We start from the raw sequence: 16291 nt of genomic DNA, 5'->3' as shown, positions 1-16291 counted from the left end.
AGGTGAATGAGCCCAAGACTTATTTTCACCAATTGTAAGCAAGGGATATTTGCAAAAATACTTAGTTGTGGCTTGTTCTATATGTTTGCATACACAACTGACAGGAAGTAAAAGATGTAACTATCCATAGAGCCAGTCAACCTGATTTGTGTTCAAAGAATCCAAGAGTAAAGAGGGGGTATGGCTGGAAAAAAGGATTGGCTGGTAAGGGGGAATTAATTACAGGTGATTGGTTTTTCTTAATCTAATGTTTTCAGCTGATTCAGATGCACTGATTAATAAGCCAATTCACTGTAAAGTCCCAAGTTTCTTTTGTTTGATGGGGTTTAAATAAGGCTTCACATAATGCTGTGTGAGAGAAAGAAAGCATTTTTTTTTTTTTACTGATTGCAGCTTTAGATACACATCCCCGAACGGTATGATTTCTGGGTGTGTATAGAACGTGTACTCTGTTAAGAATGAGGTTTCTAGTTTAGTTGTATTGCTTTTCACTTCGCTAAGCTTGCTCAAGCAATTGCCCAATTAAGGTTTAGGGATGTCACAGTATTTCCAAGCATGCTGTGTTAAAGGTTAGAAGTGGCCCTTGATACTTGTACAGCTTTGGTGAGGCAGAGTACTACTGGGTTGTTAAACTTGTGAGCACAGATTTAAATTTAGTTTTAGCTTACAATGGGGTAAAGTGCCATAAGCAACTTAAAATGTTTTCAGTTGAGAACATGCCCAAACCAGTGCTTAAATATAGCAGTATAGTTCTGATGTGCTACCAAACAAGTGCCTTCTAGATACACTTCTAAGAGTCTTCTGGTACTGTATAGTGGCAGGTTTCCACCAGGCCCATCTGCAGCTCCATACACTGGGTGTAGAAAAAATAGGAGGGCTTTCTCCTAAGCAATACTATTCCACTGGTGTAGTTTGCCCCCCCCCCTTTTGATAAGGTGGCCTATTGGTGGCCCTCATTTCTATAGCAGCCCTTTCTGCACTGAATAATATGTGAATTATTGTATCGTTTTGAGGTAGGTTAAAATGCAGTAACTTGCTTGCAATGGATCTTAACGCTCCCATGTAGTGGTGCAGGAAAAGCCCCGCGCTAGCAATCTCCAGAGGACAAGACTGTTCTGATTTCGGCTTCTGTATTCATAAAATTTTTGAGGTCAAAAGGTCCAAGCAGCTCAGTCAAGGGATAGAATAGTCAGAGTTATATTGCTGTGCTTCATGACATTGCAAAGTTGGAGTTAAACATGGCTTTGTTGGAAAGACATTTTGAAGAAAATAAAAGCCTTTGAGATCAGGTCATTATGAACATTGAGCCCAGCATAACATGGGCTAGTGCTGTGCCTAACGAGACAACAAAACCTTCTTTTATAAACAGCAAGTTTCTGGATCGTAGCCATTAGTATTTCCAAATGCTGAATTATTCTTCAAAGTCTCAATGCAATCCAGATCGCTGTTAAAATTAAAATGCTTGTGATGTCTCTTGCTTTGTTTACTGTTTCCCCAATGTAATGTGATGCACCATATGGCAGACTTTGCAGAGTGCATGAAAAGTAGCACCAGGACTGAGATCTGTGGGCTTGGCTATTAGTAATGCTCTGCAGGAGAATTGCATATTCAGCTTGTTTTAAAACTGAGTGAACCACACGTTAGGATTAGTGAGCTGGGTACATGGTGTGACTTCATGCAACTTCAATCTAATTTAGAGTGCTGAAATGGGAAGTGATCTACTTCATAGAACTCAGTTGTTGTAGTTACAGGAATGACTATTCCAGGTGTGGTTCAAAGATTTCCAATTGCTCTCTATCTTAAAATACAGTGGTGCCTCGCAAGACGAAAAGAATCTCATTAGCAAGCCCATTAGCGGCTTAGAGGATTAGCGCTATTAGCGGCTTAGCGGGCTTAGCGGATCAGCTGATAAGCGGCTTAGCGATCAGCTCTTAAGCGGCTTAGCGGATCAGCTGATAAGCGGCTTAGCGGCTTGGGGAAAAGGGGGGGGGGAGGAAAAAAAACCCTGCAGGAACTCGCAAGACATTTTCGTCTTGCGAAGCAAGCCCATAGGAAATTCATTTTGCGAAGCACCTCCAAAATGGAAAACCCTTTCGTCTAGCGGGTTTTCCGTCTTGCGAGGCATTCATCCTGCGGGGCACCACTGTATGACTGTTTTACATTGTAGTGAACTGGAAATGCACTTTAAATTACAGCTGTAAGCAAGCAAAGACTTGCATATTTTCCCCCACCTGTGGATGGTCCACTAACATGAAATTGCATTTAGGTATTTTAACTCATTCCCTGGGATCCATCCAAAGAAGCTGTCTGTTCTAGCTCCAATTTGAGAAGCTTGCAATGCTAATATGCTGTGTCCACGGATGTGTTGGATCTCCCATCCAAAGGTTTGACAGCCATTAAATTACAGATGGCTGTCAACCACTTTAGCAGGGCCCTGAAAATTGCTCTGCCTCTTTTTAATAATGTGTTTGGGACATGCTTAACAATTCTGTAAGGTTTATTTTTTAAAAAATCTGCCAGCCAAGAAGATTTCACTTCTGTGTCAAAAAAAGCTTGCTTTGCAATAATATATAAAAATTATACACTGAAAAGTTATCACTTTTGGGCGTGGAGCGATGGTTCTGGTTCCATTGGGGTTTATGTAGGAAAGCTTGTTGCATAGCAGAGGTTCTTTAAAAAAAAAATCAATGCTGTGATCCTTCAAATTGATTAAACTAAAACACTGGTGCTTAAGGTGCTGTGAAAAGGACACCCAGAAAGACAGCTTCAAGGGATTCTGTTTGCAGAATCTGAACTTGTATGAACACACAGCGCCATTTGTAAGGTGAATGAACAGCAGCAGTTCACCCCACCTGCCACAGGCTCTCATCCATACATATGTCTGCTCGGAAGCCTGTGGCCGAAGGTCCATGTTCAGACCTTGGCCTAAATGTGGATGCTAAGGGGTGGGAGTAAGGGGAGGAATCAGCAAAAAGGGTGGCAGAGAAAAGGACAACAGTGCCATTATTAATACTGCCTCCGATGGAATGTGGCTCTTGATGAAAAAAAATATTCCTCACTCCTAGCCTAAATAGCAGTTTTAGAAGTTTGAAGAACTTCACATGTACTGCCAGATATGTAGCCTTTACTCCTCAAACCTGAGGTAGGGAGTAAAGAATGTGCATAGCAGGCCTTTGTTCTGATGTTATAGGGAATGGATGCAGGCGGGAGGGGGGGCCTGGAGTATGGGTGGGCGCACAAGACCCCCCCTGTTGTTTTTTTTGCTGTCCATGTGAATAGGTTTTACAAGAAACTACTCTAGATGCTCCTGGGCAATTTCAAGGTAAACACAGAAAAGAATGAATCCGCAAAAGTAACTCCCCCGCCCACAATTGCTCTCACTTGATGTGCAGAGATTAATCGGAAAAGAGGCTAGCAAACGACTTCCTCAGGTTGCGGATGGTTTCAGCTTTTGCCTCGTCTTCATTGGCTATTCCCCGCTGTGAGGATTCTGAGAGGCTGAAAGTGTTTGTCAGGGACTGTGACTTGCTGAAAGAGAGAGGGGGTGGGTTAAAGAAAAAAATGAAGATATGGCCAATTCTCTCACAAGAGCAAACGGGAGAGGGCTGAAAGCTAGACATTTAGGCAGCTATGGAGGCTCCAGGGCCCAGCAGGCTTCAGTTTCAACCCTTGCCCTTCTGCCGCTGAAAATAACAGCAGAAGCTACCATTGCCTGCTACTCCTGAGTGTTACACTACTACAGCATCCAATCTTGTAATAGTGGGCATTGTGTGCAAAGGGTACGAACTTGACCTGTCAATTTTTGCTCTCATTTTCCCAATCTTTAAATACAGTTCTACACATTTCTTCAGCAAGGTGAGATTATTATCATTAAAATCCTCAAGAAAACAAGCACATTCATAGGCAGTTCACATTTTTGCAAGCAGTGTCCCCTAATAGGCATGACTGCAGGCTATTTTCACAAATGCATGCATTTTTAGGCACACTTTGCCCTAGAACAGTGGTTTTCAACCAGGGAGCCGTGGAACGATTGTCAGGGCGGCCATGGGCAGCACCAGCCTCCATCCTTCCCTCCTGCTTGCCCAGAGAGCAGCTCAGAAGTGCGAGTGAGCAGACAGGCAGTGTGAGTGGTGCTGTTTCCCTGGGCAAAATGATGCCTATTCGTCAGTGGCAAGTGGGTTGACTTCCTCTCCTTTCCTTTCCCCCTCTGCCCTCCCTCCTCCCAGCAGGCAGCAGCAGCCTGGATCCCCTGAGCCATGGCACTCTGAGAAGCAGCTGCAGCAGCTATGAGCCCCTCCCACTACCCCCCACGACTCCCCCCTGAAGCCCAAGCAACCTGCCCCAGGTTAGCTGGGTAACAATGACCACTCTTCTCCTGTCTCGCCCAGGCTGCTTGCTCTGCAATTTAGAAAAGTGCAAATTTTGAGTTCTCTCTGTGTTTTGGAAAGTTTCAGTTAGGGAAGTTTGCGCCTTTATATGTGAACTATCCCTACAGAGTGGTCATGAAGATTGGGTTCCTCTTCCTTAGCGCTGTACTATTAGGTACACCACTGAGCTTTTCGTATCCCTTGCAACAATCCTTGTGCGTCTTGGTCTGCCTGTGCACAAAAATGAGTCCACTCGTGCCACAGGTGGGCTGCCGCTATCACCTGCTGTCTCCCTCTTTTTGCAGTGTACACACACTGTACATGGAAGTGGAGGAAGGGCTCTTAAAAGCAGCTATGCAAAGTATAGAATCATATTTCTGTCATATGGAGCAGCCACAGCCTTGTGAATATGTTTGGTAAATTTGGAAAGGGGGAGATGAGAGTTCTCTGCTGGTTAAGCTTCCTCTTAATGGACCTTTTGTCGTTTGTGTTGGGGGCTTTTTAGCGTTACAGTGCCAGAATCTTGTTAGCAAGCTGGGTGAAGGAACCGGCACAACAATGGTGGAGGCAGTAGTGGGTTTCAACTCCACACAAATGTCCCCTTTATGGAATTGATAGTTGGATTAAGCTATTGCCACTTGAGAGAGAGGGTTGTTGCCTTCACTACTCAGTTGCACGAGTCCCTCAGGGCTTTCTGACCCCTTCTGTACACCTTGTTTGGACTCGCTCTCATACTGATCTGAGCGCACCACTCCAATAGTCATGTTAAGTATATTCACTGTAAAAGGCACCTACTTTAGATGAGGATGAGGAGGAGCCTGCTGCCTGGCTGGTTCGCCGGAGCCTTGCTGGCTGGGAGCCCGTCCTTGGGCTGGAGGTCTAGGCTGCTGTGGGGGGAAGGTGCCTGGTTTGGAAGGTTGGCTTGGTGAGCTTCCAGCGGATGATCTAGTTTGCTGGGGAGATCCAGGAGACCTCTGTTGCTGTGGTGAGGTGGACAGGGGGCTCAGAGGTTGCTGACCCTGGGGAGAGAGCCTTTGCTGGGGTGGAGTTCCCGTCCGGGCTGGCTGTGATCCCTGAGGCTGGCGTGGACCCCCTAAAGCAAAGAGGGACACTTAAAGAAAACACCAAGTGCTATATGTTGGAAGCAAGAACAATCTCCCTTAAGGTAATCAGACTCCTTGCTGTTAGCATTACAGTCCTTCCTTCGGTACAGTTTCCCATTCGTCTGCATGGCTGAATGCTAAGGGCTCCCTGCTTTGCATCAAATTTCCTTTTCAAAATCTGAATATAGAATTCGCATTCCTCGCAGACAGTACAAAAGACCAGACCAGACCAAACCCAGATCATGCGGAAACCAATCTCCAGATGCTGCAGTGTTTGATATCCACGCTCCCCATCCCCTGCTTGCCTCTCCTTCAGGAATGTCATGCAAAATAATATCGGCCCATTATCTTTTCAAGGTCATCCATTCCTGCAACTTAACAATACAGAGCTCGCCTTTAAAAACTATTTATCATTCTTCTCTTTTCTAATCATTCCCCACTAATAAAATATCTATATCCTCCATTTTAGGTATCCAATCCTCAGCACTTAAAATCCATCACTTTGGTTTGTTTGTTTTAAATCATCAGTGTTGTTTAAGTCTTTTTTTCTGAAACAAAATACCATTTATGACATCAAAAGCTATTTTTGGTATTTCTTACTGTTCTGCGAGTCTCTGCTATTGAATCCAACTGATTCCAGAATATGTTGTCTAGGAATAAAGATGTTTTAAAAATCCTCCCCCCTCCCCTCCCCCCCACCAAATAAAATTTGGTGCTTGGTTTGTGCTTTCCAGCTGTGATTCTTGCATTTCAGGGGGTTGGACTAGATGACCCTGGGGTCCCTTCTAACTCTACAGTTCTAGGATTCTATACTTATAGCCCTGGAATTCCTTACTTCTATTCTGCATTCCTAGAGGATTCCATTATATTCTCTTGCAGAACTTACAAGCAAGTAAAGTGTAGTATGACTAGTACCTTGAGGAGGTGGTCGGGGTTGGGAAAGTGGTCCAAGCTGGGGTCCTGCCTGAGTCTGCATCTGTGACTTCGGCTGGGGGTAAAAAATGTTTTTTAAAAATCAGGTTGTATAGGTGTGCAAATAAAAACATATACTCCAAAGACACTACATTCCTCTATGACCATCGTTCCAAGGAAGCTGAACTCTGGATTGGTGTAGAAATCCCTAAATTGGGGTGCATGCTGCAATATGTTTCTCTAGACTTCATTCAGAAACTTGGGCTTGGTCACCTCCGGTGATGTCAGCTTTGACAGTGCCATAAAATACCTGTTTAGGTGGGATGAGACACGTGATCAGGGCATTCAAAATTGATGGTACTGTGTATTTAAACTGCTTGAAGGAACATCCCCTGCAACCAGGTACTGTATTGGCCTGAGTATAAGCTGAACCTTTCCCCCCAAATTCCGATCATGAAAAGTTAAAATGCAGCTTATATTTGTGACCTTACGGCACTGTCAAAGCGGTGCGGCTCCCCCCCCGAGCAGTGCAGAGCAATGGCGCATGTCCCGTCCACGGCTCCCAAGCAGCCAAATTTTAAAGGTGTGGCATATTTGCGGGCACAGCTTATATCCAGGCCAATACGGTGATTAGATGCAGGCATAATCCATAACCACAGATGTTTGTAGTGCAGAGGTTGTGCAGGTAGAGTCTGCTTTCTTTGTTTAATTGGGGCATGTGCCCCAGAACCTGTCATGTAGGGTGTATTCATGTGCATCTGTAACACCCCACCCCCAGCTCCATGTGCTTCGGCAACTGTGCATAGAGATATAAATAGGAAAGGATCATTTCCAGCTGTTTCCACCACTTTTCTTGGCATATTTCCCTTTTATAATAAGGGAAAGCATCCCATCCAAGTTAGGGGTAGGAGGCACTGGTTCCAGTCCTACTTGGATTAACATTTCCAGAGAGTGATGATTGGGGTGTGCTGTTTGGCCCTGTGGAGCCGTCAATGTGGAGTTCCTCAGCATTTGATTTTATCCCCCATGCTGTTTAACATCTCCGTGAAACCGCTGAGGGGGTTATCCAGAGGTTTGGAGTACATTGTCAGCAATATGCTGATGATACATAGCTCAACTTATCCTTTACATTTGCAGGTGGGGCAGTGCGTGTGCTGAACCATTGCCTTGCCTCTGTAGTGGACTGGATGAGAACCAAGAAAATGGAGCTCAATCCTGACAAGACTAAGGCACTGTTAGTGGGTGGTTCCCTAGATTGGATGGATGGGAGGTTGTCTGCTCTTGATGGGGTTACACTCCCTCTGAAGAAGGTGGTACATAGCTTGGGGGTCCTCCTGCTGTCGTTTGAGGCTTCCACCAGATTCAGCTGGTGGCCCAGTTGACCCCTATTACAGGCCTAATCACTGTTGTCTATGTTATGTTGTTGTTTAGTCGTGTCCGACTCTTTGTGACCCCATGGACCAGAGCACGCCAGGCACTCCTGTCTTCCATATTCCACTCATATTGGTAGCTTCAAGAACACTGTCCAACCATCTCGTCCTCTGTCGTCCTCTTTTTCTTGTGCCCTCCATCTTTCCCAACATCAGGGTCTTTTCCAGGGAGTCTTCTCTTCTCATGAGGTGGTCAAAGTATTAGAACCTCAGCTTCATGATCTGTCCTTCCAGTGAGCACTCAGGGCTGATTTCCTTCAGAATGGATAGGTTTGATCTTCTTGTAGTCTATGGGACTCTCAAGAGTCTCCTCCAGTACCATAATTCAAAAGCATCATTTCTTCAGTAAGCAGCCTTCTTTATGGTCCAGCTCTCACTTCCATACATCACTACTGGGAAAACCATAGCTTTAACTTATACAGACCTTTGTCGGCAAAATGATGTCTCTGCTTTTTAAGATGTTGTCTAGGTTTGTCATTGCTTTTCTCCCAAGAAGCAGGCGTCTTTTAATTTTGTGACTGCTGTCACCATCTGCAGTGAACATGGAGCCCAAGAAAGTAAAATATTTCACTGCCTCCATTTCTTCCCCTTCTAAGTTAGGTTGCTGCAACGTATAGGGCTGCCTCCGAAGACTGTTCAGAAGCTTCAGCTAGTGCAGAATTCAGTGTCCAGGTTGCTCATGGGGGCAAGATGATTTGAACATATTACACCAATCCTGACCCAAGTGCACTCGCTGCCAATTAGTTTCCAGGTCCAATTCAAAGTGTTGGTTTTAACATATAAAGCCTTAAATGGCTCAGAACCACAATACCTTGAGGACCACTTCTCTCCATATGAACCTACCCAGACCCTGTGATCATCTTCTGAGGTCCTTCTTTGCAAAATATAGTAGTAGTAGTAGTAGTAGTAGTAGTAGTAGTAGTAGTAGTAGTAATGGAAAAACAGCATATGCAAATCAATCAAAGTCTTCCAACATTCTTTGAATATATTGTAGGCAGAACTATATGTAGCTGTACCTTTTTGTTAGCAGGTAGAAGTGGGGTTCAAAAGCTGTTCGGAAGGGAATTTCAGGGGACAAAGAGTTAATACAGGAGTAGGGAACTTTCTTCAGTGCTTGGGCTCATGTGCCACCATGTGTAACTTTCTAGGGTGGCAGGGCCAAAGACAAAAGTGGGTTGAGCATTGGTTGTGACCTTTACCTCTGAACAGTTGGCGACATTCTAAGCACATCCAAGTCAGAGGTTTGTAGCCCCCCTTCCTTAATGCATCTCTCAATCTTTCATCCAGACAATCAAAAAACATGGTTGCTATTCAAGGCTACATTTCAGCCAGGCAAAAAGGCCCCAGGAAAAGAGCAGAGCAGGACTGATGAGAGGACTGCATTGGACAGCTGAGGTGCTCAGCTCTAGGCTTAAGAGAAGCCACTCCTCTCTAGTCTTCCCCTTCAAACTGCAGCCCACATGCAGAACTACATGCAGGATTTATATGTTAGTATCACTAACCACTAAGTTATAGAGCATCGTTTTGTTTTGTCATTGGAAAAAAATCTGCATTTAGAAATATTTTTGGGTCACTTGAGCTCTTGTTAGGACTGTGAGAAAATGCAGGCTTTGGGGTCTTACCCAAGGCCGCAGAGGTGAAGGGGACGACCCCACACTCAGGCAGGCTTGCGTCATTCTGGAGATAACCAGGTCCACAATTAGCTGCCTGTCTTCCTCCACATGCTCCCCAATCAGAGGCATTGAGCTGTCCATCACCTGCACAAAGAGATGAAGTGAGTCCTTTTATATCAGTGGCAGCCAGATCCTCACCTTCAAACCACCTTTAGACACCTTTAGCTAATGGGGCAAATGCAGAACCCAAGAGTTGGGAAAATGTGGACAGATAAGATGCAGGACCATCATTGCATACCTTCATGATTGCCAATTGGTAATGCTTAAGGTAAGCATTCACTCAGCATAGTGTTAGGCTTTTCAGCCTGTCTGAAAAAGGGAGGGGGGAGGAGCATATTGAGGAGCCATTGAAGCCCTGAGTCAACCTGAATTAGCTTACCTGAGCCACAGGCAATTCTCTTGGGCAATCCCTCTGCCCACCTGTTATCTAACCTGGCAGCTTCAGATTCCATGTGGAAATAGAAGCCCTATTTACATCTAATGGCACAGGCTGATTTGTGATCACTAGATGGGGCTATTGTACCCTGCAAACTTCGTACTCAAAGCAACATAATAATTGTTATTTAACTTATTTAGGGCTGCCATACTGGGATTTGAAAGGCGGAATTGATGCCCGCCGGTGGGGGGGGGGTCTGAAATGTGGTGCTTTGTCAATTGAAAAATTGCATCTTTACTTTTTGAAATATGGCAACCCTAATTATACTAATAGCAAATTTATTTTCTGGGTGTAGATCCTTACACAGTCAAAATGGCAACATCCACACACACGAGGGAAGTTATCAGTAGTGGGGGAACTCCAAGGTTTGCAGAAGTATAAAAATTAAAATAAAGGAAGGGGTGCTTCAAAAACAGCCCAATAGTTTGCTCAGTGGCCATGAAATACTGAGTGTTCATTGAGAAGTGGGGGGGGGGGAGAAAATGGGGTGCTGGTGGAATGGAGTATCCTAGAAAAGGACTTGCCTGGCACCCCAAACAGGAGCCATCTGTAGTCCACAGAACGGAGTAGGCAGCAACAGTGCTCTCCCCACTTGTGATTCCCAGCACATTTAGAAACATGTATACTTTAAATAGAAATTCAATGCATGTTACTATAGCAGGGTACCAGATTATGACCAGGTGGTGTTTATGTTTGCCTGCCTGCCTGCCTGCTTGGTCTAGGTGTCAGCTGCTGATGGGCAACTTCAAGGTCTTTCTTCTAAAGTTTCTTTCTCTTTAAACCAAATGTGGACTGGACAGCCCTTCACACAGAGGACTGTCCTCTGTAAAGTAGGGCACACTGATAGGCTGTGCCATTGCGGCGTATTTGAAACACCCACCAAAGGCAGGGCTATTTTGCTAGTGAACTCCAATAGCGGTAATAATGTAAAGCAGGGATGGGCAGCCTGCGGCTGTTGCACTCCAACTCCCATCAGCCTCCCCAGCCAGCATGACTAATGGTAAGGGATGATGGGATTTGTAGTCCAGCAATGTCTGGAGGGCTACAGGCTCCCCACCCCTGAAGTAAAGGAAGCTACAGGTCCCTAAGGAGAATGGAGGCTACTTTGGTTAGTTCTGCCACACTAGCACAAGAGTTTTCTTTGTTGCCAGATATTAAATAAAATCTGACCTTACAATGCTGAGATAAACACGTGAAGCTAGACACAAAGCTGGCGTATACAAAGCAGAAACATTTTCCCTCCTTCCCTGAAAATAAGACTTCCATGTAACGCTGAGACAAAACAGAGGCAGGCGTCCCATGTGGCTCCGGCCTTCACCACTGCGCAAGGTCAGCAGCTGTGTCCTGCTGCTACAGCTGCTCTCTCCTGATAAGGTATCTTGGAGGGAGAGGGAGGGAGATGGGCAAAGGATGGGGGGGAACCCATACCCCTTTCCCTCGCTATCTCCTCGACCTCTGTGTACTGTGGTGAGACATGAAGGCTAAACTTGTTGCTGTTCTCAGGAGTTAAGAAGAGCAGGGAGGTTGGCTGACCGGAAGGAAGGAAAGCAAGCGCCAATTCCACCACATCAGAGGGATGGTGGGTTCATGCAATGGCAAAATGATAAGTGGGTTTACACACACAAAGCTCTTGGGAGGCCAGCAAAGTCCAAACAGTGGCAAGATGGGCAATTCTGGCTATTGGGGTTCCCAACTGATCAGAAAAAAAGTGCCCTGGCCTTTTCCTGTGCTTTGAACCTCAGTTAGGAGTAGCCTTAGACTGACTCCAAGCTCAGCATGGTTGACCCTGACTGGTAGTGGTTCCCTAAGGCTTTAAGACCCAGTCCTACCCAGAGGCAGAATCCCTCTGCCGTCTCTTTTACTTTCTTCTCCCTTCCAACGTTTTAAGACAATGATTATGATATTATTATACCATAATTCTGGAGCTACGTTGTTGTCCCCTACCCCAATTCATACTGAATTTTGTACCAGGGCACTAGTGGGACAGCTTTTTCTGGCCACCCTTGAAAGTGTCCCAGCAGCAACCGTGCCAGTAGCTGGTCTCAGATGATTTGCAAGAAAAGGAGGGACATCAGAGAAGCCTAAAGCAAGCATATTTTCCTCTCCTGGCAGCACACTTGTCTCACACAACCTTTGACCTGCCACCGATTCTTACAGGATACTTGCGCAGCGCAAGAATGTGCCATCGCCACGGGGCTCATGTGGTTCTCATCAGCTTCCCCAAGCTCAGTGGGTGGGAGAGTGCTCTCCCACGTACAGCTCTCTGGAAGTGTCAGTGGCCCTGGATGTAGCATTCAGCCGGCTTTGCTCATCTTCCTGCGTTGGTGGAGTTTACAGCAGGGCAGACACCGTGTCTCCGTTCCAGCATCCTCACACAGTAACCAAGGACACTTGCTCATTCTTCCGCACAGTTGCCTTGATGATGTCCTCCCCCCACTGAGCAGGTCTCCAATTTCAGCTTTGAGAAATTTCAACAATATATACAAAAAACGATCTCTCTTTTTCAAATGCCCACCCCTTTCTCCAGTGGCCTGACCGACCCAACTCCCACCAGCAAGGACCCCCTTGGCACGGCAGGCCTCACTTCAAAAGGCTAGCTTTTCCAGCCATGGTTTGTCCCAGCTGGTGTGTGTTCCTGGGACACAGCAGTTCATTATTCATGCCACCCACAGACTCCTTGGGGAGTTCCTCTTTCATTTTAGTTACCATCTCAAATAAGTTGCACCTCCAGTTCAAGAGTTCAGAGGTTTCATTTCAGCAGGACAACAGGGGAGCAAAATTAACACATAGGGGCAAAGGCACCTGTTAATGCCCCCCACAAGTCCCACTGAAGAGCCTTTAATAATCATTTCATTTGTAGCCAATGCAGGTATCAAAAGATCAAGCAAAGACACACCATAAATCTTTGTTTTGACACCCCCATTTTGCTCCTTTTGTGCTGCTATCTTTTACAGCAGGTTTGGGGAGCCTGTGGTCCTCCAAATGTGGCTGGACTACAATTCCCATCAGTTCCTGCCAGTGTCCAGGGCTAATGGGAGCTATAGTCTGACATCTGGAGGGCCACAGTTTGGCCATCTCTGTTTTACAGGCACCTAGTACTGCACAATGAAATGGTAAGCTGTGCCTGCTGATTTCTACCTATCTGCTGATGTTAAACACACAGGAGCAGGCCAGAGTAATTTATTTGGCCAGGTGGCAATCAGTAATGCCGCCTGTCTTGCTGCTCTTTGGACTCAGCCAGCCTCCTGTGAGAGTTGTGCTACTGCTCTGTGTTTATCCTTTCTGCCATTCTACCCACCACTCCTTTGATGTGATTAATCAGCTCTTTCCTTCCTTCCTTCCTGCCAGCATCCTTGTTCAGTTGAAAATGGCAAGAAGTTTAGCCTTGTCTTAATGCAGAAGTGGAGGAGACGGTGGGAGAAAAGGGATGGGGTTCTCTGTTCTCTTTTCCCCACTCTCAGCTTTCTGACCACTGCAGGGCAGGCGAGGGACAACGGTGACATGAACAAATGTATTTCACATACCTGGAAACGTTATTTTAGAGGTGCTTGCTGAAAATATTATGCTTTCTTCAGGTCAACACAGAGCTTTTTCATTTAGTATTTCCATTCATAGCATTCCCCACTCCCAACTGATAGACATCTCAAGTTGACTCATGTTCCTAAGAGGCTTGCATGGTCTTGAGAACATAAAAATCTAAGCACTACCTGGATGGGCCATGGCAAGGTCCCGCTAAGGTTCAAATATGTGTCCTGCAGAAGACACAACATATTATTGCTCTAGAGGGCAGGACTAGAACCATTGGATGGAAATTTCAAGGAAGCAGATTTTGCCTAAACCTTAGAAGAAATTTCCTGCAGCTTGTTTTGTACAGACAGCCATGGTGAGCTTTCCTTTGCTGGAGGTATTTAACAGGATTGATGGCTATTAGGGATACTGTAGTTGTATCCTGCATTGGAGATCCTGCACTGAGCAGAGGGGTTGGACCTCAAAGATTCCTTCCTGGAAAATGATTCCTTGATAATTGAGTGTTCTGTTTCTCAAACACCTGGAGAGGACTCTCGAGTGGGGAGGGGCATTCTCTGTTGTTTCTCCCCAGCATGTGGGTCTCCCCAAGGCAGAATGCCTCTGAACATGTCAGTTTCATTTTGCTATCCCTGCTAATAGCATCTCAGGCCAGCTAATTTCTGAGAGATCTGCTAGTTACAGACCCAGAGATACGTGGCTTGAGAACAGCCTGAGATACCTATGAGTCTATGATCAAGCCATTTGTTCTGATTCAGCATTAAAGAGTGGGCTTTCCTGGGGAAAGCGGTGTGTGTGTGTGTGGGGGGGGAGGCACTCAGATACAGACCAGGAAAGTGCTGACTTAGAAAGCGCAGGGCAGAAGTTAAGTGTGGATAAGTCCATTGTCAGATATACTCTGTGCTTCTATTAAATGAATGTGCATTGAATATATGGAGCGTGGTAGAATAAATGAATGAGGGGCACTTGCCATACACAGGGGCACTTGCCATACACAGGAGTTTCTACATACATGCATGCCTCTGTGTGTGTCAAATAATGTAATATATACTTCGTTACACATCCTTTTTGAATGATGCTTACAGGCCACTCATTCAACCTCTCACCTCTATTATATAATCTTTTCCATCCTTGCTGTGGACAGCTTTGACTGCGCAGATGTCAAGGCCTCCAAACATCTCTGCAACGGAATCTGCCCAGAGTCGATATCTGCAAAAACCACATAAGATTGCTTGTAGAAACTGCAAAAAAATAACCCAAAGTAGCCCCCTCTTCAGAGATAATCAGTTTTCTTAACTTCCAGCCAAATATATAAACATCTTATGAGGCTTGGAATGCATGGTTGACCCCATAGATTAATTCTGCAGTTGATTTCCTAGGCATTAACGTCATCACTTTTCTGGCCATAGCCAACAGCTCTGCAACCTAGTGAGAGAGCAGGAAGCAATCCTGGGCAAACACAAAGAGAAATTGGCCTGTTTATTTGTCTAGAGTTTTTACTTATCTATTGTGATAATCAAAATGTCTTCTCTCAATATAGTGCTTCTGTTTGAAGGGCATGGTGTCTATGCAGCACTCAAAGCACACAATTAGTCCTCCAGCCAGTTAGCACCATAGTTGTTAAAACAAATGTGTTGTGTGCACAGGACTGTGAATGTCTGTGGTCACATAGTGGGCTGGTCAGATTATTACTAGGAACACAAGAGCAGCCCTGCAGGATCAGACCAAAGGCTTATCTAGTCCAGTTTCCCACAGTAGCCAAACAGATTCCTATTGGAAGCTCACAAGCAGGATGTGAGGGCAAATGTCTCTTGCTGTTGTTCTCCAGTGCCTTGCATCTTGAGGCATGATGCTTCTAGTTCTGGATGAAGAACATAGCACCACAGCTATTAGCTGTGGACAACCTTTTCTTCCGCGAAGTTGCCTAATTCTATTTTTTAAAGCCACGTTATCTGGCAGTGAATTCCATAGTTTAACAATGCTAATGTGTGAGTATGTTCTTACTTTTGCTTGTCCTGAATCTCCCAACATTCAGCTCTTTATTGGCTAGCCCTAGGTTCTCATATTATAAGAGATGGAGAAAAATATCCCTCTTTTTCACTTTCCCCACACCTTGTGTAACTTTAATTGTGCACCCTCACCGATTTGCCTGAGCATTTTAGGCTGCCCTTTTCTGCACCTTTCCCAGCTCTACAATATCCTTTCTGAGAGGTGGCCTCAGATACAGAAGTCCTCTTTTGCATCTGGGTGCCTTAGCTGAGGCAGGAGGCATATCTCCGACAACTGCAGCTCATGTGTGATAGAGAGAGAAAGAAGGAGATCTCGATACCATTTCTGAATAATACCACCCTACCCACAATGTTGTTGCCATTGCATAATGAGGCAACAAAGCCCTTGGAGAAGGCAGAAAGAAAGGGGCCAGAGGTGATCATCTGAATACCTTTCTTGGCCGGGAAGTGGCGAAGTATAAATATATTCATACCGGTGAGCTAATTCTTTCCCACACTGGGTATGTATGAGGAGAGGGGTGCCAGGAATGGTCTGTTGACATTGAGGATTAACCCCATGAATCAGGCAGGTTCTCCATGCTAATACACAAGGCACTGCAAGGCCAGTGCAGCAGGGAGGACCGCATGAAACTGATGAGCAAAGGGCTTTGCACTGTTCATGCAAGGACTGAGGAAGAGGGATTGGAGAGGCAGGATGGTGAATATTTCTTGGTTCACAATCTGTATAAGTACAGATATGAAATTTGTTAGCTAGTCTCATTCAAGGCCTTAATGCAGGAGTGAGTGCGGATAACAAGGAGGCACTTCAGTGCAAACTGCAGCTTCTTCCTGTGGAT

The 16291-nt window shown here is 45.4% G+C and overlaps 1 protein-coding gene across 2 annotated transcripts in view; it reads right to left on the bottom strand.

Moving 5' to 3' along the window:
* Nucleotides 1–1724: 1724 nt before the first annotated feature.
* SYN3 (synapsin III) overlaps nt 1725–16291 on the bottom strand; it is a 177363-nt gene continuing 162796 nt past the window's right edge. For both annotated transcript variants that reach the window (XM_053407333.1, XM_053407334.1), the window contains 6 exons: nt 14553–14655; nt 9435–9569; nt 6386–6458; nt 5163–5460; nt 2153–3528; nt 1725–1816 (listed from right to left, as the gene is read on the bottom strand). In XM_053407333.1, coding sequence (XP_053263308.1) covers nt 3396–3528; nt 5163–5460; nt 6386–6458; nt 9435–9569; nt 14553–14655 — 742 coding nt within the window. In that variant the 3' untranslated portion in view covers nt 1725–1816; nt 2153–3395. The remainder of the gene's footprint in view (nt 1817–2152; nt 3529–5162; nt 5461–6385; nt 6459–9434; nt 9570–14552; nt 14656–16291) is intronic.

The sequence above is a fragment of the Podarcis raffonei genome, chromosome 10 (assembly GCF_027172205.1).
Source record: "Podarcis raffonei isolate rPodRaf1 chromosome 10, rPodRaf1.pri, whole genome shotgun sequence".
NCBI classification, from domain to species: Eukaryota; Metazoa; Chordata; class Lepidosauria; order Squamata; family Lacertidae; genus Podarcis; species Podarcis raffonei.
The sequence above is the reverse complement of the archived record's forward strand: the minus strand, read 5'-3'. Positions and strand labels throughout refer to the sequence as shown.